Source organism: Ambystoma mexicanum, chromosome 4q, assembly GCF_040938575.1.
Source record: "Ambystoma mexicanum isolate Mex_15411 chromosome 4q, UKY_AmexF1_1, whole genome shotgun sequence".
NCBI lineage: Eukaryota > Metazoa > Chordata > Amphibia > Caudata > Ambystomatidae > Ambystoma > Ambystoma mexicanum.
Genome location: NC_090928.1, coordinates 378,769,172 through 378,795,915, shown reverse-complemented (window position 1 = coordinate 378,795,915; position 26,744 = coordinate 378,769,172). Strand labels below are relative to the sequence as shown.

At 47.4% G+C, this 26,744-nt stretch overlaps 1 protein-coding gene across 8 annotated transcripts in view; it reads left to right on the top strand.

Moving 5' to 3' along the window:
* The window catches only part of CEP170 (centrosomal protein 170), a 1,733,932-nt gene that overhangs the window by 630,313 nt on the left and 1,076,875 nt on the right, over nt 1-26,744 (top strand). For all 8 annotated transcript variants that reach the window (XM_069607948.1, XM_069607946.1, XM_069607950.1 and 5 more), the window contains exon 7: nt 6,572-6,706. In XM_069607948.1, coding sequence (XP_069464049.1) covers nt 6,572-6,706 — 135 coding nt within the window. The remainder of the gene's footprint in view (nt 1-6,571; nt 6,707-26,744) is intronic.

Genomic DNA, 26,744 nt, shown 5'->3' with positions numbered 1-26,744 from the left:
GGTTTGGTGGAGGGGGGCCCTAAAGATGTCCATGCCCAGGCCTCCAAAAATGCTTAAGATGGCCCTGATAGAACCAAGTACTTGCTCATGCAGCTTGCTGAGAATGTCCTGGCCCTAGGCTGTATCTTCTCCTGCTGCTACTCTGCCTTTGGGCTCTTAGTAGAAATGCTAGCCAGCGATGTGGGAAGTACAATTCCTGGCACTATGATGCTTTCTCAGAGGCTTGGTCTGTGCACAGCCAGTATGCTTCTGATTGTTTGCTGCTGTGTGGGGGGCCGCTTTGCATCTTGTGCTAAATCAAGTAAACTTTTTTTTTTATTCAAACCGTTGTTTATTAGTTCGATCAACAAACTTTTACAACTTTTATGTTATTTCATATTATACATTTGATATTTTCAAATAGTCCCTTCATTTTCTTTCGAATCTATTCCCTTTTCATTCATTATACAATTTAATGTAAATTATATAATAAGCAATTAAAAACTCTTTCGTATGCTATGCACCATCTGGCAGGTTATTTAACAGCATCTGTACATATATTAAAATCAAAGATAGTATAGTGCATCTTTGTTGGTACTTCATTTATGCACTTAAATATCATTTAGCAAGTTGTAAGAACTGCAAGATACCATGGGCATAACCTATCCTGTCTGGAAGAGCATTTAAAAAAAATGAGAGCAAACAATCCACATAGCGGATAAAGCAACAGACAATTGACACTTGCTGAAGAGAAAACAGTACAAATAATATAGTAGTTACAACAGCATGCTAATCCACCCCTTCAATGTTTTGATACATAGTCCCAAGTTCTTGGTTTATGATTGTTAGAAGTCTGCACAAGGACAATATAAGACTCGTTCTATTCCCCCACATGCAGGCTATCCAAAGCCATTCCCTGTTAGCCTCGGAGCCTACACCATCTATGTCAATTGTTGATATACGAGTTGCCTCAAAATGGGGACAAAATATAACTAGATGTTTCAAAGTTTCTATGATAGACCCGTCATTACAGAACCTGCATCCCAAAACCTTATCAGATTTCAGGAGAGGGTTCCAGCTACCAATTCTTTCCAGAGTTAGTGATTGGTTCATTTTAAATCGAAGATAAATTTCCCTAACTTTGTTGCGAGGAAATTGTATTACATACGGTTTGTGTGGACGTCTTGGGGTACTGAAAAGTGCAGCTTCCTTATATCCTTTAAGTTCGGCTGTTCCACTTAACGTTTTGCACCAATCATGCTTAAAAATATGCAGCTTAACATAATTTGGTCTAAATTCCAAATCTGATGGTTTTAGTGCAATTTCGTCTAGTAGATGGACCATTTGTGCTGGTAACTTGTGATGGAGGATCATTCAGAGGCAACCATTAATTGCCCAAGATCTTCACATAAACAATTATCCGGAGGGTATAGCATTCTGGCAAAGTTAGACAATAGCCGCCAATTGTGGCGCGCAGACAGAGCAGTGAGACCAAGTTCCTGCCTTATTACCATGTTGGGAGTAGATTTGGCCAAACGCAACGTTGCGCCCCCTTCCATATACGACCTTGTAGTTGGTCAAGAAAGCTGTTAATGTTCACAAGGCACATGTCCAAAGCGAAAAGGAGCACAGATTCCACTTTCAATATATAGAATTGCAGTAGTGGCAACAATGAGAATTTGCAGAACTTGATATAAACCATCCGCATCTGAGTGGAAAGAGGAGCTGGTTTCTTGTTCAGTACCTCTTTCCACATTGCCAAGGAGTTGGAATCGGTTATTGTATAGCCAAGATAGCGAATGGCAGGCACTATGGTTATGGGAAAGTTTGCAATTTTCCAATTTTGAGTGGTGTATTTTCTCTTGAAGTTCCTAAAAACCACAATGTGAGATTTTTCTACATTACATTTTAGATTGTGGCTTTGACAGTAAGAAGCAAACAAAGCTAGTTTAACTTGCAGGCCTTTTGGAGTGCGATCAAAGATGACTATATCGTCGGCAAAAGCTAGCCATTGTATTTTTAAGTGACCAGGCCTTGCCGGATAAGAAATCTGATTGTTCCAAATATCATAAATGCCACATAAGTAAAGATTGAAGAGCGTGGCCGCTAGGTTGCATCCCTGCTTCACACCAACATCAATCATTATCGGATTTGTTGTTGCACCTTGATTGTTCACTCTTACAAGACAGGTGGTATTTGCATGAAGCTTGGATATCAACTGTATAATGTACTTGGGTATGTTCATGTCAACCATTTTTTTCCAAAGTAGTGCACGTATGACGCAGTCAAAGGCAGATGTGAGATCTATTGATGCCATATACAAGGGACCGGAATTCCGTACTTTGGTTTTCGCTAGCAGATGCGCCATAATTGTTGCATTAAGGGCAGTGCCCATCCTTGCCCGAAAACCAATTTGATACTTGGACAGGATCCTAAGCTGCCTAATAACTGCTTGTAATTCTCCTAAAAGCAAACTAGCAAAAACGTTTGCAGCAGTGTCAATTAGCGCAATAGGTCGAAAGTTACCGGGATCAGATCTTACACCTGTTTTATATATTGGCACGATGATAGAATTTAGCCAAGAAGGGGGGGATGTCAGCGCTTAGTAGAATGTTATCAAAGAGTTTTTTAAAGATCTGAGCCCACATAGGTGGATGCCGTTTAAGAACACAAGGAGGAATCCCATCAGGGCCCGCTGCTTTTGAGTATTTTAATGCATTTACCGCACTTTCTATACTACAGACTGGCCATGGAGAGAAGGACAAAGTGGCTAAGCCAGCCCATTTTAACTCGATTTTTGCAAATGCTGCAGGGAAAGATTTTTTTTTCGAAGAATATTTTCCAAACGTGCAGAGATCATAGAAGACTGATCAGTGGGGAGTACAGTTGAACCAGCCCTAAGCAAGGCCCATGTGGATCGTCTATCCCTGTGGCAAAGTGTATTAAACATTTGTTGATTTGTCTGGTCGTGAATGAAATGTTTGTGATTTCTGCATTTGTTTCGATTAGTATTCAAAACCCTTTTTTATTCCATCACGAAATCCCCCCACGTGGGAGAGTTCTTGCGAAGTTCACGGAGAGCCATGTTCTTGGTTTTCTTAGCTTCGAGAATTATGTTGGAATTTAGAGTAGTAGATCCTACGGAACGGTAAGTAGTATTTCACCGCAGAGAATTTATTACCTCATTTATAATTCTGGATAATCCGTCGAGTTTGTGATTTGGCAAGGTTTGCTGATGGTAAGAGCTGTAATAGTGCATAAGGCTTGCAGAGATCATATTGTTTACCTTGTCACAGAGTTTGGTGGCCCATCGAATTGACAACCCAGGTCGATCCCCTTCAAGCAACCCCTGCTGGGGGTCCTTGACTAGTACTGGCACATCTACCTCTAGGTCCTTTAGGTCACTGTAGCCAGGATCATAAATTACAATGTTGCTGGAGATAGACTGCAAGCCCTGAGATATAGCAAAGTAATCAATACAAGTGGAGCTGCCACCTCTCCTCCATGTATAACACCCATCGCTGATCTCAAAAGGGAGAAAATCGAGTTCTCAAGATGCCAGATACTCTTTCCACAACTGACCTCTGTATCCCGCTTGCTGAAGAGCCCCACAATTCACATTGTTATATTTTGGTTTCAAACAATATGCATTGAAATCCCCTCCTAAAACTATATCACAAGTAGGATATGCTGATAAAACTTCATCAAATAGGGTATCCATCTCTTGAAAAGCAAGTGGTAGCTTGAGAGTTTCAGGGTTGTGATATAAGCATACAATAAGCATTGGGGTAGACTGTAGGTCATTGAGCAAGATCAATACGGCCAGCGTTGCTAATGCGTTATATACATCTAACACAAGTACATTCAAGTTGGTGTTTAAACATATTGCTAATCCACCATACGCCTTCCAGATAGGCCTTGTTTCGCTTTTATTTGGTGGACAGTGTAACCAGGCAACAAAAGTTCGTGCTCGCACATAGTTTCTTGGCATAACATAAAGTCACATTCCATGCCTACATGTGCCTTGCTAATCCATGAATTTAAGTTACTAAACCCACACGAGTTCCAAGACAAAATTGATAAGGTGAAGGGCTGGTTAGTGGGGAGTGTTATCCATTGCTGGGTTTAGAGTGTTATGTAAAGCAGCTAACCATGACCAGTCCTTACTAGTATTGGATAAGCCTACTAATTGAGCAATTACTTCCGCGTTTACCCCGCTCTGTGCGTCACCAGAGGCTAAGTTTGGCAACTGTGAGGAAGTAGACACCATAGGAGTTTCATTAAATGAGATGGCATCATCGATGGAATCGAAGGGGTGCGGCATCAGGCCAATAAAGCGCAGCTCTTCAGTATATTGTAAGAGCAGGTTGGTAATAATGGCCGATTGCACCTTACATACCATACGATGGTTCTGGATTGGCGGCAAAGTAATCCACTCAATGTCAGTCGTGTGCAACGTTCGAAGAGCTGGAATTCTACTGAAGGCTTGCAACAATGCAGATCGATTTAGCCGCTTTATTTTGTTGCTCATGGTGACGTGGTACGCACGTTGGTTTCTGACTTCCCCACAATTCTATGGCACAGAGCACAGATATCTAATATCCTTTTTAAGCATATTCTATGCAGAAAGCATGCATTGTGGATGCGGAGGGCATGGCTCGCCACAAGGGTGGAGGTAAGGGGAGCCAGTGACATTTGGTATCCTGCTGTCTTGCAGTAGCGCTCAGAGTGGCCATTGGCCCACTTTGAGCAGTCTACAGTGGTGATATTGCCACATATTGATGTTTTGCATTGACATCTTTTGATTGCAGTTCTTGCAAACTGAGTGCACACAGGATGCTTACTTTGTCTGCCAACATAACACGTGTAGTTACTGTGGTTTGTTATTTCTTACTGCTTGTTTCTCCATTCCACCACAATCTGCAACTGGTAGGAGTCGGTATTGATGGTGGTGGTGCCACTTTCACACCACACTTATGGGGAGGAACGTACTCGGTCACCTTCATTCGCACAATAAAACTCATTGGAACTGTGAAGTGTGGAGAGTGCAATGGGTATGCAAATCAGTGAAATAGTATGCTCCTCCCATTCTGAAGAGTCAGTGTCTCTACTCTGCTGCCAAGAACTAGGCCTTCAGAGGACTTCCAAAATGGAATGATGGTATCCATGGTTACTGGTGGTGTTATAGGATACTAAGGGTTATGTATGGTTTCCGCGGGCATCATTGCAGTGCCTTATGCAGTCATGCTAGCGCTGCTCTTCTCTTTAGTAGCTCCACAACCAGTATTAGAATACTCGTTTTACTTTTAGTCTGTGGGCTACTTCTTGTTGCAAGTGTCCATAGCATAACCAGTACGATGGGTCCATCACTAGTATTTGCAGATGTAATGCTTTTGCCTAACCCAACTATTTTTGGCTACCGACGGATCTATCCTTTTATTTCAGTCACCTAGCATTGACTGGACTGGACTAATGTTTTTGCCAAGTATAGCACTGTTTTGTGACGTGTCTAGTGGCGAAGCTTCAAGCATAGTGTGTTGCGTTATGCGCTAACCCAAGCGTACACTGTAGCCATCCAACATATAAACATAGCTTTACAGACATTTTTCTGTCAAATGGTTGCAGTAAAAATCACTCCATGTACAATGTTAAACTTCTGCAAGTACTGTTCCCTTGGTTAGTGTCAAAGCCTTTCACCAGCTGTCACATCGTGCAACAACCCTGGGTCTGTGCCATGGACAACTCGTATCTAGTAATGCAGACCACTTTCTTTCAGGTGCATGTGCCTTGTCAAATCATGGTTTTAAGTCAATTTCCCTTCTGGGCCTACTTATTCAAAACTGTCTCAAGTCCTTTTCTGAAAGTAAGAGGCCAACACCGGGTTGCACCCCATCCTCTGAATTTAAATACTTGCTCAATAAAGATCCCCTTCACAAGATCACTGATGTACTGAAGAGCTAAGATGGTATAACCTAGCAGACTCGGGCTTTACTTAATCTCTCTATTTTCTGCAAAATCTGGTGATTTTAAAAATTCATGTTATCTAGAGCATGTTCAATAATGTTTGCACCGGCTAAATCGCAATCACATTCATTTGATCTAAAGTTCTCGGCCGCATCTGCTCTGTGTGAGAATTTCACTGGTTCTGTAATTATTCCAAACTATGTGTATCAATAGAGCAGCAAAGCTATCTTTCATTTTCTCTTATCCCGCCCCCCATACCCCATACCCCAACACCCAGCCCACTTTCAAATCCACTGGCGTGTCTGGCAACTGTGCACATGGCAGTGGTGTAAGGCATAAATTCCAGTAACACAACATAACCTCAACATTTTAGTACTGAAGGATCACAAAAACATACATGTTTGAGTACATGCTTAAGTAAAATACACATTATGGTTTTACTACAAAAAGTTGCTTTTGAGCTAAAAAGTGTTAATAATCTGATAAGGTAATGTAATTACGTTCTGATTGATATCAAATGCCCCACATGCTCTTCCCCCATGATCTCTGCAAACGTATACCAATTTTAATGTTGTAAAATAGGTGTATTAAGGCAGATTGAGATGCCTTTTACCATTTACTTTTTCAGTGGACCCCTCCGCTATGCCCCGGGGTACTCCTCTGTATGGGCAGCCTTCTTGGTGGGGAGATGAAGATGCTGAAGATGACGATTCTCAAAAACAAGATGAAAAGGAAGGAAAAAGAGCTGAAGGTCGATCGTCGGGTAAGACTGATAATGTGGTGGTTCATTTCATTGAACAATTGGCTTGCCTTCGATTCTTTTGCAATCTTTTATCATCTCCCTTCGAATGTCCATCTTGAATTACTGTTGCCATTTTTTATTATTATTGTTGGGGTGTTTATTGGGTACTTATCAAGTTTCCTGAAGCAACAGGGTCATTTACAAGTCATAGGGGGTAAGTACATGTATGGGGGAATAAGCGATGCAGGGGAGATGGTAGCTAGTGCGAGAGGGGAAGGGTCGGCAAATTGACAGCAAAGGATTCACAAGCAACCAATGGAGCCAACTCAGGGGAGCATATCACCCAGTCCCAGGTTAGGTGGGGAGTGGAGGGTGTGTGAAGTTAGGTTGTGTTTGGTGATTGAATGTCTGTTGTGGTATTTCTTCCATATTTTTTTTAATTATTTTTTTCTTCCCACCCCCTTGAACTTTGAGCATTCTTTGAGTCATTTGTGTACTTGTAGATACTAGCAAGAAAAAAATGCATGTGCCTCACTCTCCAGTTAGTGAGTTGGTTATTAATGTTGTACGTTTATTTGTTACTATATTGTGTCCCCTTTCCTCCATACTTATGGGAGTTGGCTCAGAGTGGGGACTAGACTGGATCCTTAGCAAGCATGGCACGTTCTTCCCTTTTAAGACATTTCTCAGATTCGGATTCGACATGCAGAGCACATCCTAGTTTCTGCCACCCATGCTCGTTCCCTTCAGTCCCTTTCTCTGCCTCGGACTGGTCAGACACCTAACACAGCTTTATTTATTTATTTTATTTTGGTTGCTTATTCCATGCAGTATTTTTAAATGTCTTTCCCCCCTGCTGCTCTCTCCCTTGTATATAGTGTTAAACAGGCTTTGCAGTGTGCACCAGGTGTCATTTTGTTTTCAGCGGCAGACCCTCCTACTCTGTGTTGGGGGCCACTTCAGCACTAGAACGATTGCATGCTCTGTCACACACTTTCATAAAAGACCTTGAAACATCGGTTCATGTGGTGTGAGGCGATCATCCGGTCTTCTCCTCCAGATCATCTTGGAAGGTACGATGCTCCGAAGAAGGGGAGTACACCCCTTTTCCTCAGCACCCCAGATAGGTGATTACCATCTGGGAATTGACCGAAATGGGTGGGCCCCTTCAGGGCCTGACATGGCCTGCCCACCACTGCTCTGGGGCTCACCTCGCGGCCTTGGCATAGTCTGTTGCGGGAGCTCTTTGAAGCACCTGAAGAGATTACCAGTGCTTGTCCTGAGGCCTCTGAGGCTGATATCAGGGTTTTCCCCAAGGTCTTCATGGGGGCTTTTACCGTTCATCTTGCCGAGGGCCATTCAAAGTCTGTTCTCGGACTGCGGCCCGAGTACCCTGTTCCTGACGGCATTCTGCCTCATTCACGTTTTTGTCCTGAGGCCCAATCCCTCCGCATTATGTGTCTAAGCCCAAGGATCTTCAGAGGCGATGGTGGCTGGTGCTTTGCTCCATTCTTCCTTGGAGAGGTACACAGCCCAAATGGCTGCCACTACCGCACCCTAGCAGAGGACATCAATGGCCCAACACTCTAACTTTAAGGACCGTTCTATTTTGCTAGCAGATTCTTCATCCCCTTAAGTGGCAGGTGTTTGGTGGACAACTGCATTTTATCTCTCCCATCTTGTATTGGGGGGAGGGTGGGTCCCTACGATATTACACAGCTTGCCTTTTTCCAGTTTCTTGTGTATGCTCCAGGTGCTGTTTCATGCAAGCATGAATTTGTTGATGCCAGAAAACACAATCGCTGGCTACTGGTACCTCTGATGGGCTTGGTACGGACTCTGGTTACATCTGTGGGCGCATGGCAGTATTGGCAGAAAACAGACATGGCATACAGTCACTTAGCCTAAAAGCCTGGACATCCAAAACACAAGTTTAAAAATACCTTCTCATATTGTCGGGTTAGTGTATAATTTTGACAATGTTACCACAGCTGAACATTTGTAAGCCATCTAGGTTCATCCAAAAAACTGCTCAAAAACACTATGAAGAGGGCCCTCTACACACCCAGGGAAACACTGCTTATCCCGAAATTATATGATCCAGGGGCAGAGAAAACATTGGCCTGCATCTCGACTTTTGGAGCAAATACCTCACAATTCAGACACATGATTAAGAAATACTGACCCATTGTTCAACTTAGTCTACCCGACGAACCACTACCCAGGATGGCCCTGAAAAGGAACAAAAACCTTAAAGATCTATTAACGCATGCAAGAACCCAACGAAAACCCACAAGATCCACCCTATGGAACATGAGGGAGATCAGAGGGCACCATCCATGCGGCACATGTCAGGCTTGCAACCAGACGAAAAAAATGAAATCTTTTCAAATAGGAGATAAGGAATGGGAGCTCCGCCAATTCACCAATTGCAAGACTACCAACGTGATCTATCTGATAGAATGCACCTGCAAACTCAGATATGTAGGCCAAACATCCAGTCCAGTCCACAAAAGAATTAGTGAGCACAAATCAAGGATTAGGTGTAAAGTACATTCAGCACCGTTGGTTTCCCATTTCATGGAACTACAACATCCACATGATTCTTTTAAATGGTGGGTGATCGACCGGGTCCCAGGCACTACCAACATCGCCAATTCACTAAACTACAAAGAATCATGGTGGATATTCAAACTAAAAACCCTGACCACTGGTCTCAACGAGGCTGCCCCCATGGACTACCAAAATAGTACCTGAGCCCCCTTTTGGCATGCGCTCCACAGTCCAGGCCAGCATTTAGGGAGGCAGGGTCTCATCTTCAGCCCCCACGCCATCCCACCCACACCTTTATTGTAATTTGAGGTACCCTCTCAGAATGGTCTCCTCAGATGCAGGTATAGGCACACCTCTCCCCACTAGGGGGCGTCCCACAGCCCCCCTGGTTCTTTTCTCCATCTTTTCTCCATTATTCCGGCCAGGCCAGTCACACCCCTATTTACAGCATAGAAGGCAGCATAATATTATGTTGCAGTTCGACCTCCCCTCCCCTGCATGCACTGTTTCACAGCCCCCATCTGTAACCTTATACAGGCCGGGGACCGCGCGCCGCTCATAACGAGCGCTGCATCGCCATTGGTTGCCAGGGACGCCATACCTTGGTCACCATGTCTGTGCGCATGCGCGCAGCGGCAACACCGAGCCGCGAGTCTCCACGCATGCACGGAGACAATAACTCTTCCCGCGAGCACATGCGCAGCTATATCTTCCTGATACAGCTTCTTCCCAGTGTATCGTGGACTCCAGCCATTATACCACGACTACGGTGACGGCGCCCGAGCTGTACTCTTGCCCCAAATTACACAGGTGAGAATCCTCAGGCCCCCCTCATTAGATCAGGGCCCTCTACACCCAGATCAGTCAGTCACTATATTTGCAGGCGTTATTTTTCACCCCTGCAGCCTTTAGCCACCACAGCACCCTAACAGGTGGCCTCCATTTTGTTTTGTCTTACCCTTCTCCTGCAGGGTTACCCACCAGGCACCCGGATCCATACAAGGCTGCCTATTTAAACCAGCATCTATACTGGACTTCCTCAGCATTCCTTTATTGAACACTGTACCCCCACCCACCTCTGGAGCCACAGGAGGTTCCACACTGCTCCAGGGGACAGGTCAGTTGCTAGACTGCCAGGGCCTTCAGCCCTTCACTGAGAGTGTTTTTTAACAGCACTATTTTAGTGCCTTTTTAACTATACTTTCCTTTTACACTATATGACTTTCTCAGAAACACTCAGGTATCCCACTCTAAGTGGTCTCTCTTTCCTCTCTTTCCCTTAGGGAGACCTGAACATACAAAGGCCCCAGATGAAGATTGAAACTTTCTATCAATCGAAACGTCAGTGTTTCTAGTGGCAATTTGTTGTAAGACCACAGCATAGAAACACACTGAACTCTCTTTATTTTACTAACAGTCGTCGGACTAGTCTCTCTCGGTCTTGGACCAGCCTTAGCTGGCTTCCAGTACTATTTCTGTACTACCTCAACACAGAAAATGTCATGCTTTTTAAAACAAGTATTGTATGCTAAGAAATTGTATTCTAATATAATACTCCACAACAATGCTACTAGGAGGATATGTTTTGTTTTGTTACGAAATAATAATGTACACATCTCCTACCGACTTTTTCTAAAAACACAAGAATTTGGGACACACTGTGTATACCGATCTATGTAAGATTGAAATTGGAAATTGTATACCTCCTCTTTTGTTCTTAAAAACACAGTTCTAGACCAGCCTTTTGACTGAATTATGTAAATGTCAAATCCTGGCACTTCACTGTACATGTCCATGTTTTCACATGCTTGTTCACTTTAATTTCGGATTTGAACTGAATGCTTGATTTTTTCTTAAAAAATCTTTAATAAGGAAAAAAAGCCACTTAAGAAATAAAAAGGCTACCATAAAAAACCTACTAATTGTTTACGGTTGTTTTCTCCCCTCATGTTAGGGATCAATTGAGCCTTACAGGGGTAACCTAGGAAGGTAAAAGAATTTACTGCCTTAAACCACGTGCAGTACCCAAAAACTCCAGAAGACAGGACCACCCAATGTGTACATACATCTAGGTTCTGGTGAACACGCCACCTAGACTAACAACCACCTGTGATACCTTTACTGCACTTCAGGGAAATGTTTAAGAAAGGGATTTTCTTTATTTATGTTTGATCCAAGGTGCTATATCTCTGCAGTAGCATGAAGTTCCCTCTAGGTCTATGTATGAACTGTTTTTCACTATGAATTATAGTATATTACATTGTTTTTTAACAGATCTCTGAAAGATGTGCATTGGATTTTTTCAACCGTAGCACTAATCATAGCCCTAGGTCATCGATGAACATGGACAAGGGAGGGGTAGCCTGTTTATTTTTTGGTTTTCATATGTAGGTAATCCATGCAATTAGAATATGTGGTTGATGAACAATAAAGCCAAAACAGAAGCTGAAGTTATCGTCACATTTTTTTTTGTCATTTAGATTTTGTTAATGAGAACATTTTTAAAAATGTATTTGTATATTTATAAGGCGCCGAAGCCAGCAGGCATCAGGGCGCCACAAACCAGGACAAAATGGCAATCTCAGTGCACACTAGACAAACATAAAACATACCACAAAAACAAATCATGACAGTAAAAATTATCCACGATCCACAATCAGGTTCAAGTCTGAGAGCAGATTGGAAAAATTATTAGTTTGCCAGGAAGAGGGGGTTATTACTATGGCGACAGCCAATGACTACACAATCTCTATCAGCTTCCGAGCAGCAATTGCCCAACTTAATCCTACGCAAAATCTTTCGATCCAGACTCCGAACGATACCTGGTCCAGTTCTATCTGGAAGTCGGGCCATCACCTTATTTCTTTTTTTCAAACCGTTATTTATTAACTCATTGTCACATATATTTCAGTACATGATATCTGCTCATGCTCTCTACAAATTGAATTCTCAGATTTCACAGCCAATACAGATACAAATTAAAGGCCCTTAATCGGGTTGCTCGTCATCGGTATCAATGAGTCATATTTACATAGTTATAAACTGAACAAAAGGAGAAAATAAAACAGTAATATTATCAAATTCTCCAGCATGGGGTCTGGCATGGATTCACATGCTCATGAATATTCCCTGTCGTCAGGCTGGGAATCCTCGTTAAAGAAAAAATCAGTTTCAGTTTCACTTCTGAACTGTCTTTCTCCTAACAATCAATCACCGGTCTCTAGGCCATACTGCCCCCAGCCAATGACTGCCCTCTACCTAAGCCCCTCCTCTGGCAGCCATCTTCAGATTTTTACCACACGTTCAAGTGTTGGGAGTCCTCGTGCTGTAGCTCTCGAGCTTTTATTGCATTTAGCGATTTTTCCAAAAGTTTTGCTCTATTTTTTCAGTCAATTGAGCCTCAAGCTCCATCGATCAACCCTCCGATTAACGGGGACCCGTTTTTCAGATTCTTCAGCACCCCTCAAGGGTGGATTTTTGTCGAGTTTCTTCTTGGAGGATTCCAGAAGCTTCTTCGAGGCCTACATAGACATGGCCCAGGAGGAGGAGGACTCAGCGCCCCTCTTCAAGGTTTGCCCCGTCTGCTACCTACGGATTGTCTTTTCGGACAATGGACATTCCTTGTGCCTCTACTGCCTGCATTCGGATCCGACGCATGTGTAGGATGACTGCGTGGCTTGTCGGAGATGGTGCCGGGCACGCAGACCGACCGACGCAAGCGCCTCAACGAGTGGCTGCAGGCCCAGGCCCCTGCTCTGGGTGAGTCCCGGCAGCATGCCTCCCCTGCCCAGAAGAAGAAAGCTGAGCGGTCTTCTAAGACCTTTGAGGGCGCCCCTGCCATGGGGGCCCAACATAAGGCTAAGCACCGCAAGTCCACTTCCTCCGGGAGCTCCGTTGCGACAGGCTCCTCGGCGGCCAGGTTGAGTTAAGCGTCTCCAGCACCTTCGACCACGAGCCAACGTTCAGGATCTTCAAAGAAGAGGAAGCCGGGCCATCCGGGCAAGCTCTTGGAGAAGACCCAGGCTGGCCCTGCAGAGAAGGCCAAGGGGGAGTGGGCCCCTGATCCTCCCCCCTGAGGTGAAGGCTGTGGACTCGGCCAAGACCGTGAAGGCCTAGGTACATCAGACGAAGGCCCACACTTCCATCAAAGTAGCGGCAGTATCCCTCGCGAAAGCCGCTGTGGCGGATGCGCAGGGCACGGCCACGAAAGCGAGAGTATCCTTGCCTGCCACGAGGAAATCCTCTTTCTAGCCCATCGAAACGACTCTGGAGAAGATAATGCCCATCATTTCACCGAAACCGTCCCCGTTGGTTGCAGAGAAGGGGGGGCACGGTGGCCCTCCAGGGCACAGACATCTCCTCAGAGGAAGAGCTCACCAACCTCCCCATCCTCCAGGAGGGACGATGCATCGAGAGCAGGCCCCACGGGAGGGATCCTGACGGGGGCGACGACAAAGGGGACGACAAAGGGGACGACAAAGGGGACGACAAAGGGGACGACAAAGGGGACGACAAAGGGGACGACAAAGGGGACGACAAAGGGGACGACAAAGGGGACGACAAAGGGGACGACAAAGGGGACGACGAGGAGACGGACGAGCAGGGCGGTGACGACGCGGAGGAGCAACCTAAGCCGCAATCACCTTTGTCTCCGTCACCTCCACCACCTCAAGAACCACCTGGGGATATCTCGGTGGACATTCTTACGGCTCTGCATACCCTGTGCTCGGAGGTCTAGACAAGGATGCCTCTTATGCCGGCGGCGGAAACCTCATCGGAGGACCCACCATCCAAGCGAAGGAGAGTCCACCCCCCTTCTCTATTCCACCATTCCCCTCCCTCCCCTGCCCCACCCACCCCCCGAGGGATGAGACGGACCCGGCAAGGACTGGCACGTACAACAACGGCGGGTTGGGTGCTCTCCCATCGCCGCCTGCCAGATCTTCACCACCCGACGAGATAGGCTTGTTCCACGCCATGATCTCCTGGGGCGAAGAGATATTCCAGCTCGTCCCGAAGGAGACGCAGAAAGAAGGTTTCCTATACCAGCGCCAAGAGGTGAAAAGGAAGACCGTGCTGTCGATCCTGCTGTTGAATGACATTTGGGACGAGGGGTTGTCCTGGCTCTGGCAAAGGGGGACCGTTATAAGAAGAAATACAGGGTGCCGGACTCTGCACCCAAGTGCTTACGGTCCCAGCCGTTGCCAGACTCAGTGGTTTCGGCGGCAGCCAAGAATAAGTCTTTGGGCTCCTCCTAGTCAGCAGCTTCTTCCCCCCTAAAGCCCCCCCGGATGGTGAGGGGAAGAAATTGGATTCCATGTGGAGAAGAGTTATTACGTCGGAAGCGACGACTATCGAGGCCACTAATGCCCTCGCCATCGTGGTGCATTATGACAGAGCATTGGTTCAAGATGGCCCCCCTCCTGGACTTACTTCCAGATGACAAGAGGGCGGAGGCATTGGAAATCCTACAGGAAGGCGAGGTGGCTTCCGACCATGCCATTACAGTGGCCACAGACATTGCCGACACTGGATTCCGCCAAATTGGCAACAGCGTTTGCCTTCATCGGCGGGGCTGGCTGAGGGCCACTAATTTCTGCCAGGATGTTCAGTCGAGGGTGTTGGACATGCCCTTCGGGGCAATTTGTTTGGCAAGACTGTTTACGAGTCCCTTGAGGCTTTGGGCACGCTCCAGCAACGACGGCCATCCTTTCGGACTTCTGGAGGAAAATCCCAAGGTTCTTCTAAAGGATTCCGAGGAGGTGCTTCGTCCTACCATCAACCCTCCCGCTCGTCAGCCCAGGAGAACTACAGGGGGCGTGCCAAGTCTGGAGGTGGACGTAGTCGTTGCCAAGGCCCCCATGGCGGCGCTTGGACATCAAAACGGGACTGAACCAGCCGTGGAGTCAGGCCACCATCCGTGCTCCCCTGTGGGAGGCCGACTGGCGAACTTCGTCAGCGTGTGGAAGACCATCTCCACCGACCGTTGGGTGCTGGACGCTCTTGCCCACGGACACACTCTATACTTCCAATGGAAGTGTCCCCGTATTCCACTGGTGGGCCGTCAGGAAAATCACATCCCTCAGCTGCTGCTGGAGGTGTTGGCCATGCTAACAAAGGGTGAGATAGAGCTCGTCCCAAAGAGGCTCTGGTGTGTACTCTTGTTACTTCCTTGTCAAAAAGACCAGCGGTTGGAGGCTCATCCTGGACCTCCGCCACCTGAACAAGTACATCAAGTCTCCAAAGTTTCAGATGGTAAAGCTGCAGCATGTGCCAGGACAGCTGGAAGAGGGGGATTTTCTGTTGTTGCTGGACTTGGAAGATGCCTATTTTCACATCTCCATACAGGGCCCACCGCAAGTATCTGCGCTTAGTGGTTCAAGGACAACAATACCAGTTCATGGCCCTTCCCTTCGGACTAAAGTCGGCACCAAGAGTGTTCACCAAGTGACTAGCGCCGGTGGCGGTGTAGCTGCGCCTATGAGGGATCCACGTGTACCATTACCTGGACGACTGGCTCATCTGGGCAAGCTCAAAGGACATCGCCGTCGAACACACGGCAAAGACCGTCCAACTCCTGATGGATCTGGGGTTCTCGGTGAACTATGCAAAGTCCTGTTTGATTCCACCACAGGACGTGTGGTTTCTGGGATCCCGACTCAACACAGTTTTGTGCCTGGCGTCTCCGTCAGAGGAGAGGATAGCGGCCATTTTGCGTAAGGTACGACAGCTGTTGTCCCTGAGGTTCGCAAGGGTAAGGCCCATTCGGTCCCTACTCGTCATGATGTCTTCCTGCATATACCTCATTCGGCTGTGTAGGCTATGGATGCATCATGTGCAGGAGTTTGTCAACGCCCGTTGGATACAAGTCTCGGGAAGCTTCGAGGACAAGATCACCCTCGATGAGAGTTTCCGTTGAGCGATGTGGTGGTGGAGAGTGCACGCACATCTGTCCACAGGCGCGGATTTCCAGACCCCACCTCATCAGGAGACGGTCACGACGGACGCCTCCCTGGAAGGATGGGGAGCACACACCGGAAGCCTTCATGCAAGAGGCCTGTAGCTACCGGAGGAGAAGACGTTGCATATCAATGTGTTGGAGCTACGGGCAGTGTTTTGGGCCCTCAAGCCCTTTCTCCCGTCCCTCAAGGGCAAGGTGGTACGGGTCTTCATGGACAACACCACCACGATGTTCTGCATCCGGAAGCAGGGAGGGAACCAGATCCCCGGCACACTCTAAAGAGGCGCAGGACCTTTGGCACTGGGCTGTAGCCCAGTGGATGTTCCTCATCCTGTTTCATCGGGCAGGAGTGAAGAACACCGTCGCCGACTCACTCAGCAGGGAGCTGCGCTCGTGCCATGAGTGGAAACTTCGGCAGGACCAAGTGGATCACCTGTTCCACAGGTGGGGCAATCCCAAGATCGATCTGTTTGCGACAGCGACGAACACCAAGTGCTGGAAGTTTGCCATCCGGTTTCCCCAGCCGGGGGAGCATGGGGGACACATTCTCTTTCCCCTGGGACAGTCTGTTCCTGTATGCGTTCCCTCTGTTGGCGTTGCTTCTTCGACTAGTCAATCAACTCAGACGGTCCTGGTGTAGGATGATCCTCGTTGCACCAGCGTGGCCGAGATAGATATGGTACGCGGACCATCTGGACATGTCAGCGTCCCCTCCAGTCAAGCTTCCGCTGCTCACAGATCTTCTCGCCCAGGAAGGAGGCTCGATTCTGCACCACAACCCAGGATCGCTGAACCTGAAGGCCTGGCTCCTGCAGCACTAGAGTTTGGGGGCTACGATCTCCCAGTGGATTGTAAGGAGGTGCTCGCCAAGGCCATAGCTTGGTCTACTCTCAATATGGGCACAAGTGGAAGAGGTTCGCCGTTTGGTGCCGTACTCAGAAGAGCAACCCTCTACGAGTCACTGCTCCGCAGGTGCTTCCGTATTTGTTGTTGTTGGCCAAGGCAGGACTGGCTCATGCTTCCATCAAAGTTCATCTGGCGGCTATCTCCCGCTACACCAGATCTCCTGGACGATCATCCATATGGTCACATCGTTTGGTCAAGGAGTTTGTCAAAGGACTGTTTCGCTCGTTTCTGCCGGTGAAGGCTCCGGCCCCGGCACGGGAGCTCAATGTGGTGCTGACTAGGCTCATGTGCCCTCTGTTCGAGCCCATGCATTCGGTGCCACTGAAATTAATGTCGTGGAAAACAGCGTTTCTTGTGGCCATCACCCCTGCACGACGAGTGGGAGAGATTCAGGCCCTCTCTTGTAAACCACCTAATTTGACATTCCACAAGACGAGGTTGGTGCTAGGGATGCACCCCTCCTTCATGCCCAAGGTGCAGTCGGACTTTCATCTAAACGAGCCCTTGGTGTTACCTGTATTCTTCCCTAACTCCTTCGTCACCGGCTGAGAGGACTTTGCAATCACTGGATGTGGCTAGAGCGCTGAAGTTCTATGTGGACCGCACAAAGAGTTTCCAGAAGACGTCGCAACTTTTTGGGAACTTTGGCCCTGTGAACCATGGGAAGGCCCTCTCCAAGGCTTCCATTTCCAGGTGGCTCTCTGGCTGCATCACCCATTGTCACTGGTTGGCAAACCGACCGTTGCCTGGCCAAGATGCTTAATGTTGTGCCTTGCCACCTCCCGTGGTTGTGCATGTGTGTACTACTATGTATTATTTATTCATGAGCATGTGAATCTATGCCAGACCCCATGCTGGAGAAGGAACAAGTTACTTACCTGTAACTGTTGTTCTCCAGCATGGGTCTGGCATGGATTTACATGCGAATCCTCCCGCCTACCCCTCTACGGCTCTTCTCTTGGTCCTACTGCCACTTTACGTGCTACCAGATCTGAAGATGGATGCCAAAGGAGGGTTTTAGGAAGAGGGCAGTCATTGGCTGGGGGCAGTATGACCCAGATAACGGTGATTGGTTGTTAGGAGAAAGACAGTTCAGAAGTGAAACAAACTGATTTTTTATTTACCGAGGATTCCCAGCCTGACAATGGAATATTCATGAGCCTGTGAATCTATGACAGACCCATGCTGGAGAACAGTTACAGGTAAGTAACTTGTTCCTTTCCCTTCCCCCACCCCCTATGTTCCCTAACTCGACAAGTATTGCATGATTACAGATCTCAGGGATCGAGAACATCTATTACAGCATGGTATTCCTGAGTGGCACCCCCATTTTTTCGTCTATAGCACATTTAGATTTTTAAGTAAGGTCAGTTTATGGAAGTGTTGGTCCTTATCTTTAACATATTCGTGAAAAGGTAGCCAAAGTTTCAAGAATATTTTATATTTCCCGGCTCTAGGTGCACACACCCTTTCCATAGCCAGTCAGTACGCCCCAGATTTTAACCCACCAACATGCCAGGATAGGTCCCTCTACTGTTTTCCAGCTCTGGGCCAGGGTAATTCGTGCAGCCGTCAGCAGATGTGTGGTAAGTATGGCAGTGGCCCCACTCGCAGCATAGACTTCCTCCACTTCTGCCCCCAACAGGATCGCTACTTGGGAGTCCAGTAACTTTACTCCCGTAATCTTTTATGTGACCCAGGATTTCTTTCCAATACATTTTGGCCTTGGGGCATGACCACCACATATGACCTAGTTCTCCCGTTTCCCCACATTGCCTCAAACGTAGGGGGGGGCATTTTGTGTTTATCATGTGTAGGCGTTGAGGGGTCAGCTACCATCTATAGCATATTTGTATGCTGATTCCTTTATGGCTGTGTATTTAGATGCCTGTGAGCCCTCTTCCAAATTTGACCCCGTTCCTCCTCGGAAATAGAACCCCAAGATCGTTTTCCTACGTAGCCATGTAGGGGAGCTTGTCTCCAGGTGGTGCCCTATCTAATAGTCTGTATAGTCTCCAGATTCCTTCAGTAGCTGATCCCTCTTGCTGAGTTAATTCAAGTCCCAGTGGTGCCCTTGGACCCACTTCCCTTACCTCCCTATGAGAGATCCAGTGTCTCTTTAGGTTCCGGACGTCGATGTGGCAAGACATTGGCGATAAGATTTCTTGGGTCCATTACTAGTTCTCTCTGATTTATCAGCGATAGGTGGCATCTCAAGGTTACTGTGACAGTCCCAAAAGGACAGGTTTTAGGTTTAGAGCAAGCTTTAAAGGTCATGAAGGAGGAGAATGATCCCACATCACACATGTTTCTAGAAGTACATATAGAGCGAAGCAAAGATATGGGGGTAGGAGGATGCAACAGCACGGTTTCTGGTACCAGAGGTTTCAGAATGTTCAAGACATCTGGCTCAGTCTGGCTACTATTATCCTTAGCCAATGTGATGTCAGAGTCCTGCGCAGATGATTGTCAGCCAGTATGTCTGTGTCAGGGAACCCAGATATTAGTCTGCCAAGGGTTATCCACCATAACAGGACGCCCTAGTGTTGCGACTTTATCCAGCATGACCAGCCATACGTCAAAATCGTGATGGTTTCTACATTGAAAAAGCTCTTCTGCTATTTTTTCCTTTACTAACTGCCTTTGGGCGGGAGGCAAGTCCAACTCAGCAACATGATCCTTATTTGATTCAAGACTCACAGCGGGTGCCATATTACTTGTATCTCTATTATCAACATGTGACTGGGGTGAGGCCATAGTCAGCAGGGATAAGAACTCAATGCTAGAGCCAAAACCGTGGAAAATCCATCCTCCGTTTGGCTAGAAACCACTGGTTCTCCTTCCAGCTTGGCAGTATCCTCACGTGTCACTCCCCCAGGAGCACCCTCAGGGAAGCTCAGTTCGGTCTTAAGAAGACGCTTTTTCCTACGAGCACTAGCAGCTCGTACCCCGGTCAATCAAATACTGTGTGGAGTAGAAATTTCACATAGTCACCTATCTGGTAAGAACCATATCCAAGGTCCGTCAATAAGAGGAGCAGCTACAAGATTCTCCACAGGAAAAATAGTCTCCACGTCTAACAGAATCTCAGCCCCAAGCAGTGATTTTTAGAGAGCTGAAAGGGAAAGAACAGCCCTATTGCCAACAGCCTGATGCAACAAGAAAGATGACGTTGCACTCGCCAGCCTCAATATGATATACCTAATGTAACCAGTGTGGCAGGTGGGAAGAATGGGGTTCAGCAGAGCACCAAGCAGGGGGGGCGGGTGTTAGGCAGAATCCTGTGCAGTTCCCTTGGGGAATACTGCAAAAAGATTAAGACTACAGGAGTAAGCAGTAAACCCAATTGGTTGCAGTCTGCACCACCCAGATTTACCTGGTAGCTGTGGCTGAGCAGTCAGACTTCTCTCAAGAGTAGGGCAGTATATAGCGTACACACAATAGGGCTAAAAACACGGTAGAGCAAACAAACACTGACCAGAGCTTTGTATAAAAAGTATATCATTATTTATTTAAAACACACTTTAGGCAATATACTAGCACTCTAAATCAAAAGCAAGTTAAAACACAGTCAGGTAAAGTAAACACTCCTCCCTTAATAACTATTAGACAAGTCGGAGTTAAAACACCACGATTTGTTAAACAGATGTGAGCGCATAACCTGATGGCACTCCAATAGTTCAGTTAAAGGGAGAGAGAAAAGCAGAGCATAGGAATAAAACAGGTCCCAACACTTTTAGGAGTTCTCAGCAAGGGAGTAAAGGCAGTATACACTGTAGAGCCAAAGTTCATAGGCCAAGCCCACTTTAAAGGGAGCAAAGTGAAATGTGCCCAAGATCACACAGTTTAAAATGCACTAAAAGTCTTTGCAGAATGTTCAAAAGAGGTTGGGGTGATTCAAGAAGTAAAGTTAGAAGGTCTGGGGCCAACCCAATTGGAAAGCCAAGGATTTAAGGGTCACCTTTAGCAATCCGTGGAAAGGGAGGCCAGGTAGAACACAGTACCTTAAAGAGAGAGGAAGCTCCAGTGGTGGCAGTTGTTCCTGGCAGTGGTTGCAGTTCGTTGTTTCGACCAGGGGAAGAGAGGATCTCGTCGAGGAGGAAACTTGGAGTCGCTGCACTGCCCAGGGATGAAACCAGCTGCGAAGTTCGTCGGTTAAAAGGTGCGTTCCTTTTATTTGCGGTCAAAGTGCTGAAGCTTGGCTATCCGGCCGCCGGGGTGCTTGGCACGGGCGATTCGACCAAGAGACGTCTTTGGAAGGCAAAAGGGGCGAACTGGTTGATCCCACCAGCTCAAAGGAAGAAGACTCGTCCAGCAGAAGATCTTCTCTTGTCGTTGGATAAGTGGTGAGTTTGTTGCAGCAGGGCTCCACCGGTTGTGTCGTCGTTGCAAATGGCTCAGCTTCTTCCCTCTTCGGATTCTTAGGTCCTGTGGCGACTTCTCAAGTTCCAGTCCCAAAGGCCCTGCTTTTATGCAGAAAACCCCCATTCAACAGCCTAGCTGTCACTCAAACATGCTAAGTGGCGAGCCGGCCGGCTCACCACTGGCCCAATCAGAACGGAGCGCGACTTGAGTTGCTAAGGCAATGCAGTCCAGGGTGCCAATTCCCCTCCCCACCCATCCTGTGGAACCCAGACAGAGTGGCACCATTTGGAGGGCTTCTGTGGAGAAGCCCGCCAAAAAGTGGAACAAAGGGCTCGACCTTGGTCAGAGTTACAGAGACAGACACTAACGCCATTTTAGAAAAGAGTTCTGGCAAAAAGACCCAACCATGAATTTAATATTAAATAAATAAACAGGCGGTATCTTTAACATTGCACCAAAAAATGGTGTGTTTAAAATCAATGGGAAAATCCCATAGAGAATATCCCGGTGGAATATTTCGCGTGGTAACCACTGCCACCAGACAAGGGGGGACTGGATAGTGCCCCCTTGAAAACAGACCCAGGGGCAATATAATTAACCCCTTCCAGTACTTCCACAATATGATGGTTTGTACTGGTTCTGTTCACAATTTAGGACTAGTCAAGTCAATGGTGACTTTAGATGCCCTGGGAGACAGTAGTCAGTCCCAGGGTATGGAGTCTATGTTTGGGGGTCACTATGACACCCCCTGTGTTACTGCACTGAGGGTGCTGTGTAACACACACATAAAAAATAGATGATACCCTATGGAGCAGAAAGAAACCCCATAGCCCATAAGCACACAAAGAGTCAAAGACATACCTCAAATCATGCCTAAGAGTGGGAGGAAATGAGTCTCACTCTTAGCAGGAGAAAAAAAACAAACCCCATAAATCCAGCAAAGCTGCTGGGGGACTTGCTAGGTTTGGGAAATTAGCCTTATAAGTGAATTCTCCCTAACAGCGGGATAGCAGCAGGTGACGGCCAGCAGCTCTGCGGCTCTATTCCTCTCATTTCCGCATATCGGGCGCTCGCAGCACCCTGCAGCAGGGTCAACCAGGCGCAGCAACTCTACTTGGAAGGCAGTGAAACCTCGAGGCTGCACCGTCTCCCCGCTTTACACTCACACAAACTCGATCAAACACAGTAGAGGAAAGGACCTAGAGTCTGCGTCAAGCCGCACCGACACTGAACGGCTGCTTCCATTATGTATGTATGTATGTATGGATACATACATAATGGTAGCATTACACAGAGTTTGAGTTAACAATTTTAGTTCTTTATATATCGTCTGTCAATATTTGATTGGAGAGGAGCGCCTGCTACCTTTTTTGAAATATTTGATTAGTACACTGCTAACAATTTCTAATTATATATCAAATGCAGCAAAAAAAATAAGTGCTTACACAATCGAAAAAAAGCAGTACTGATGTCACACATGCCGTTTAAAAGTCAGTATCCAATCTTACAATAAAGAAAAGGACGACATATCATGTGGCCTGTGATGTACTCCTGGATTATCATTCTGGTTTACAATATGTATAAATGGTCCCCATTCTTCAAGGAATTTCGGCATTTTCCCTCTAAAGGCAGCTTCGATTTTGCACACTGCTATTACAAACAATAGTTTTGCCCAACATTCCCGTATATCAGGCGTGGTCTGGGTCTTCCAGTTCCTTGCCACTACCACCTGTGCTGCTACTAGGACATGAGTTTTCAGTCTAGCTGATGTTGCCCCTATCTTGTATTGTCCCTCTGGGTTCTCGTCTCCCAACAGTATCGCTCATGGCTCCACTGGTAAGTCTACTCTGCTGATCATTTTGATTTGTACCAGCACTTCTTTCCAATAGGACTGTAAAAGGTTACAGGACCACCAGATAGGGAAAAAAAATGCCTGGGGTATGTGAGGGCCCCGCCGGATTCAGTTTGCAAAGCCTATCGGGGGTAAGATACCATCTGAACATCAATGTAAAACAACTTTCTTTCAAATGAACACAACTAGAGGACTTTCCTGCTCTCGTCCAAATATACCACGGGGGCGGGGAGGCGCTGTTGAGCAGCTTCAGCCTGAGCTCTGGCCCCAGAAAAATTCTTTCTACAGAAATCTCCTGCTTGGTGCCGTATATTAACTGTTGACCCACCCACGAAGGTAGCGCAGACAGCGACGAGCTGCTTTGATCGATGGTGAGAACAGCGGGGTAGTCGTGTATCCTAACTAGCAGCCGCCACTGCGAGTGTGTGGTGGCACTGGGAACAGAGCCTGAGGTTGTGCGGGCCACATGGGGAAGAGGATGGGACGCAGCTGGGCACACGTTCACATTCACAGCCCTGGAAGACTTCCCCACATGCAGCGGTCTGAGGTGGGTGGTGACCTGCTGCATTCGAGGCCGGGAGCTGGATCTGGACTCGCAGTGCACCTCCGCCCCGTCCCTTCCACCTCCATTGCTTGTCCTGCGCCCTGAACTGGGGGGACCAGCGGCCACTGGTGTACTTGACCCCTGAGGGTGTGATGACGGGAGCATCGAGAAGTGAGGACAGTACAGGCTGGTCTGTTTAGCCTGCTGCTGCCTCCTCGCAGGCCTGTAGAACAGGGCCACCCAAAGGAGGAGCAACCGCCCTACTGTGGGTGAAATGTGTCTGATGTGCCTGACTTGCGGCGTGTTGTGCCATCAGGGAGGGATGACTGAGGAGGACATGAGGGGCGGCATAGGAGTGCAGAAAATCCTGAGACAAATACTTGCCCTGCAGTGGGAGCCCAGGCAATGAGAGCCACACCTGGGAGGGGAATCGCAGGGCAAGTGTTCAGAGGAACTGCAACATAGGCAATTAACAAGACGGCCCTGTATGTATGCAGGGCTATCGCCCAGATACCCTGACCCGTGGGCCTACAACTATAGCAAGTGGGCCCTCTGCTGTTGATTATATATGCATCAATCCTGAGACACTGAACCTTTGCGGCAAACACAGGGCATAACAGGGAGTTGGAAGAGACATAGGCTGGACCTGGGAACAAGCACAGTGGAGATCGGGATGACGAAGGGCACGGGGATGAAAAGGGGCCCCATGGATTCATTCCCGAATACGCTAGCAAAACCCCCAGGGCCAAATTAATCGGAACAAGATGGGAACCTGAGCGCCGACCGAAAAGACGCCCAGGAAAATCAATTGCTGGCAGCAATGCAGGCGGGCTTCTTATCCGTCAATAGCAAACTAGATGATGTGGTGGCGACAATCAGTTCCTTGAAATCTAAGCTGGAAAAGGAGGGCGGTCGCATCATGGAAATAGAGAACAGAATTGGTGAAGTGGAGGATAAGGTCGGTCAGCATGATCGTGCAATATAGTCTGCAGCTGGAAATGAAGGTTTGTGGCAAGTGCAATGAATTGTAGTCCTGCTCACAGCGTAATAATGTACGCATCATGGGGGTCTCGGAGGCGGCATGCAAGGGGGCCAATGGGACCATTCGTGGAACATTTGCTCACAACACTGTTTGGGAACGAGACATTCTCTTCACATTTCTTGGTGGAACGGGCTCATCGCACACTTGCCCCTGTTCCAAAACCAGAGCCCCCCAGTGCACTACCATCGCAAAACTGCTCAATTATAGAGACAGGGTTCGCATCCTACAATTATCCAGGGAACAAGGCACTCTCAGATTCAAAGATGCTACAGTCCATATATACCCTACTTTGCGCAAGGGATACAGATACAGAGGAGATCCTTTGACCCAGTCAAGAGACTGTTGAGAATGTGCCAAGTCCCCAAGGTCTGATATTCCCAGCCAAACTGCGGATAAAACCCATCTGACACAGTTACACCTGTGGAAGCATCAATACCACTACCACCACGGGAAGGTAGCAATAACCGAAGCCCAGATCCTGGACAGGAAGCGGCACAGGAAAGGGATGGCAATTGAAGGGAAATACTAACGCCCGAGTGCAACAGAAGCGAGCTGTACTACAAGCACCCAGAACTTTTATAGGATGGATAACCAGAGCATGGTGGCCCCGCCATCTCCAGAGCGCCATGGTTGCTCACGACGCACCCCGGGAAGTTACCCCAGTTTGGAAGGCGTTAGATCATCAAGTTGGGGGTGATGGTGAGGGGGCTGCAGGAGGTAAAGCAAATTTTGGGAAAGGGCAGGTGGGAGGGAGGAATGTTAGGGGGTACGAAGCAATGGTGATACATTTTGAAAACAAGCAGACCTGTCGTCAACCGACTACTATTAGAGAGATCACTGATGCGAGCACAGAGGGTGTGATGCACAAATATATGCATGCAAGGGATGAGTGAGAAGATTACTTTTCTAACATGGAACGTCAAGGGACTTAATAATCCCATCAAGGCAAGGCAAGGAAAGGTCTTGCATACCGTAATCGCCATGGTCCTAAAATAGTAATGTTGCAGGAAACCCACGCACAGGGGACACTCGATAGAGGATTTACGCCTGGCCGGGGAGACCAGCAGGGTTACACTGATGACTCAACACAGACAAGGGGGGTGATCACCATGATACACCGCTCTGTATACTTCCAGGAGGATAAATGCTATATTGATTCTCGGCCCGTAATATTGTGGGGGAGGGTTGCAGGAGTGAATGTATTGTTGGTTAACGCATACAGCCCTAATATCGACGTCCATGATTTTTATGGATGCATGTCAGAGATCTTGATGGGAGGGGCTACGACTCCGATCATCTGGTGGGGTGGGGGGCAACTTCAACACAATCCTGGACTGCACGCTGGATCATTCACGCGGCTCCCAACGGGACCTGGCCAGGGCAGGGCGTATGGTACACCAAATCATGTTACAGATGGAGTTAGTTGACGTGTGGAGAGATTGCAATCCAGGGGTGCGTGAGTACACTTATTATTCATCAGTTCATGATGCCCACTCGAGGATAGACTACTGGTTGATCGCTGCAAGGTTGATGGCTCAGGTGTCGAACTGTGTGATTCACTCGAGAACTATATCAGATCAGTCGCCAATATATATGAGGATGAGTTGGGAAGGGGCTTCCACCCCTCTTCCGCTATGGAGGATGGCTCCATCGTGTCTTCTGGATAGGATTGAGGACTTTTTTGGGAGGAACGAGGGTACTGTACCCTGCTACTCCACCATATGGGAGACCTCTAAGGTGTGGTTGAGAGGGGAATTAATTTCTACAACCCTGAAGGGAATTAGAAGTGACTTAGGGGGAGGTTGAGACAGACTTAAGGAGACTCGAAAACGACTA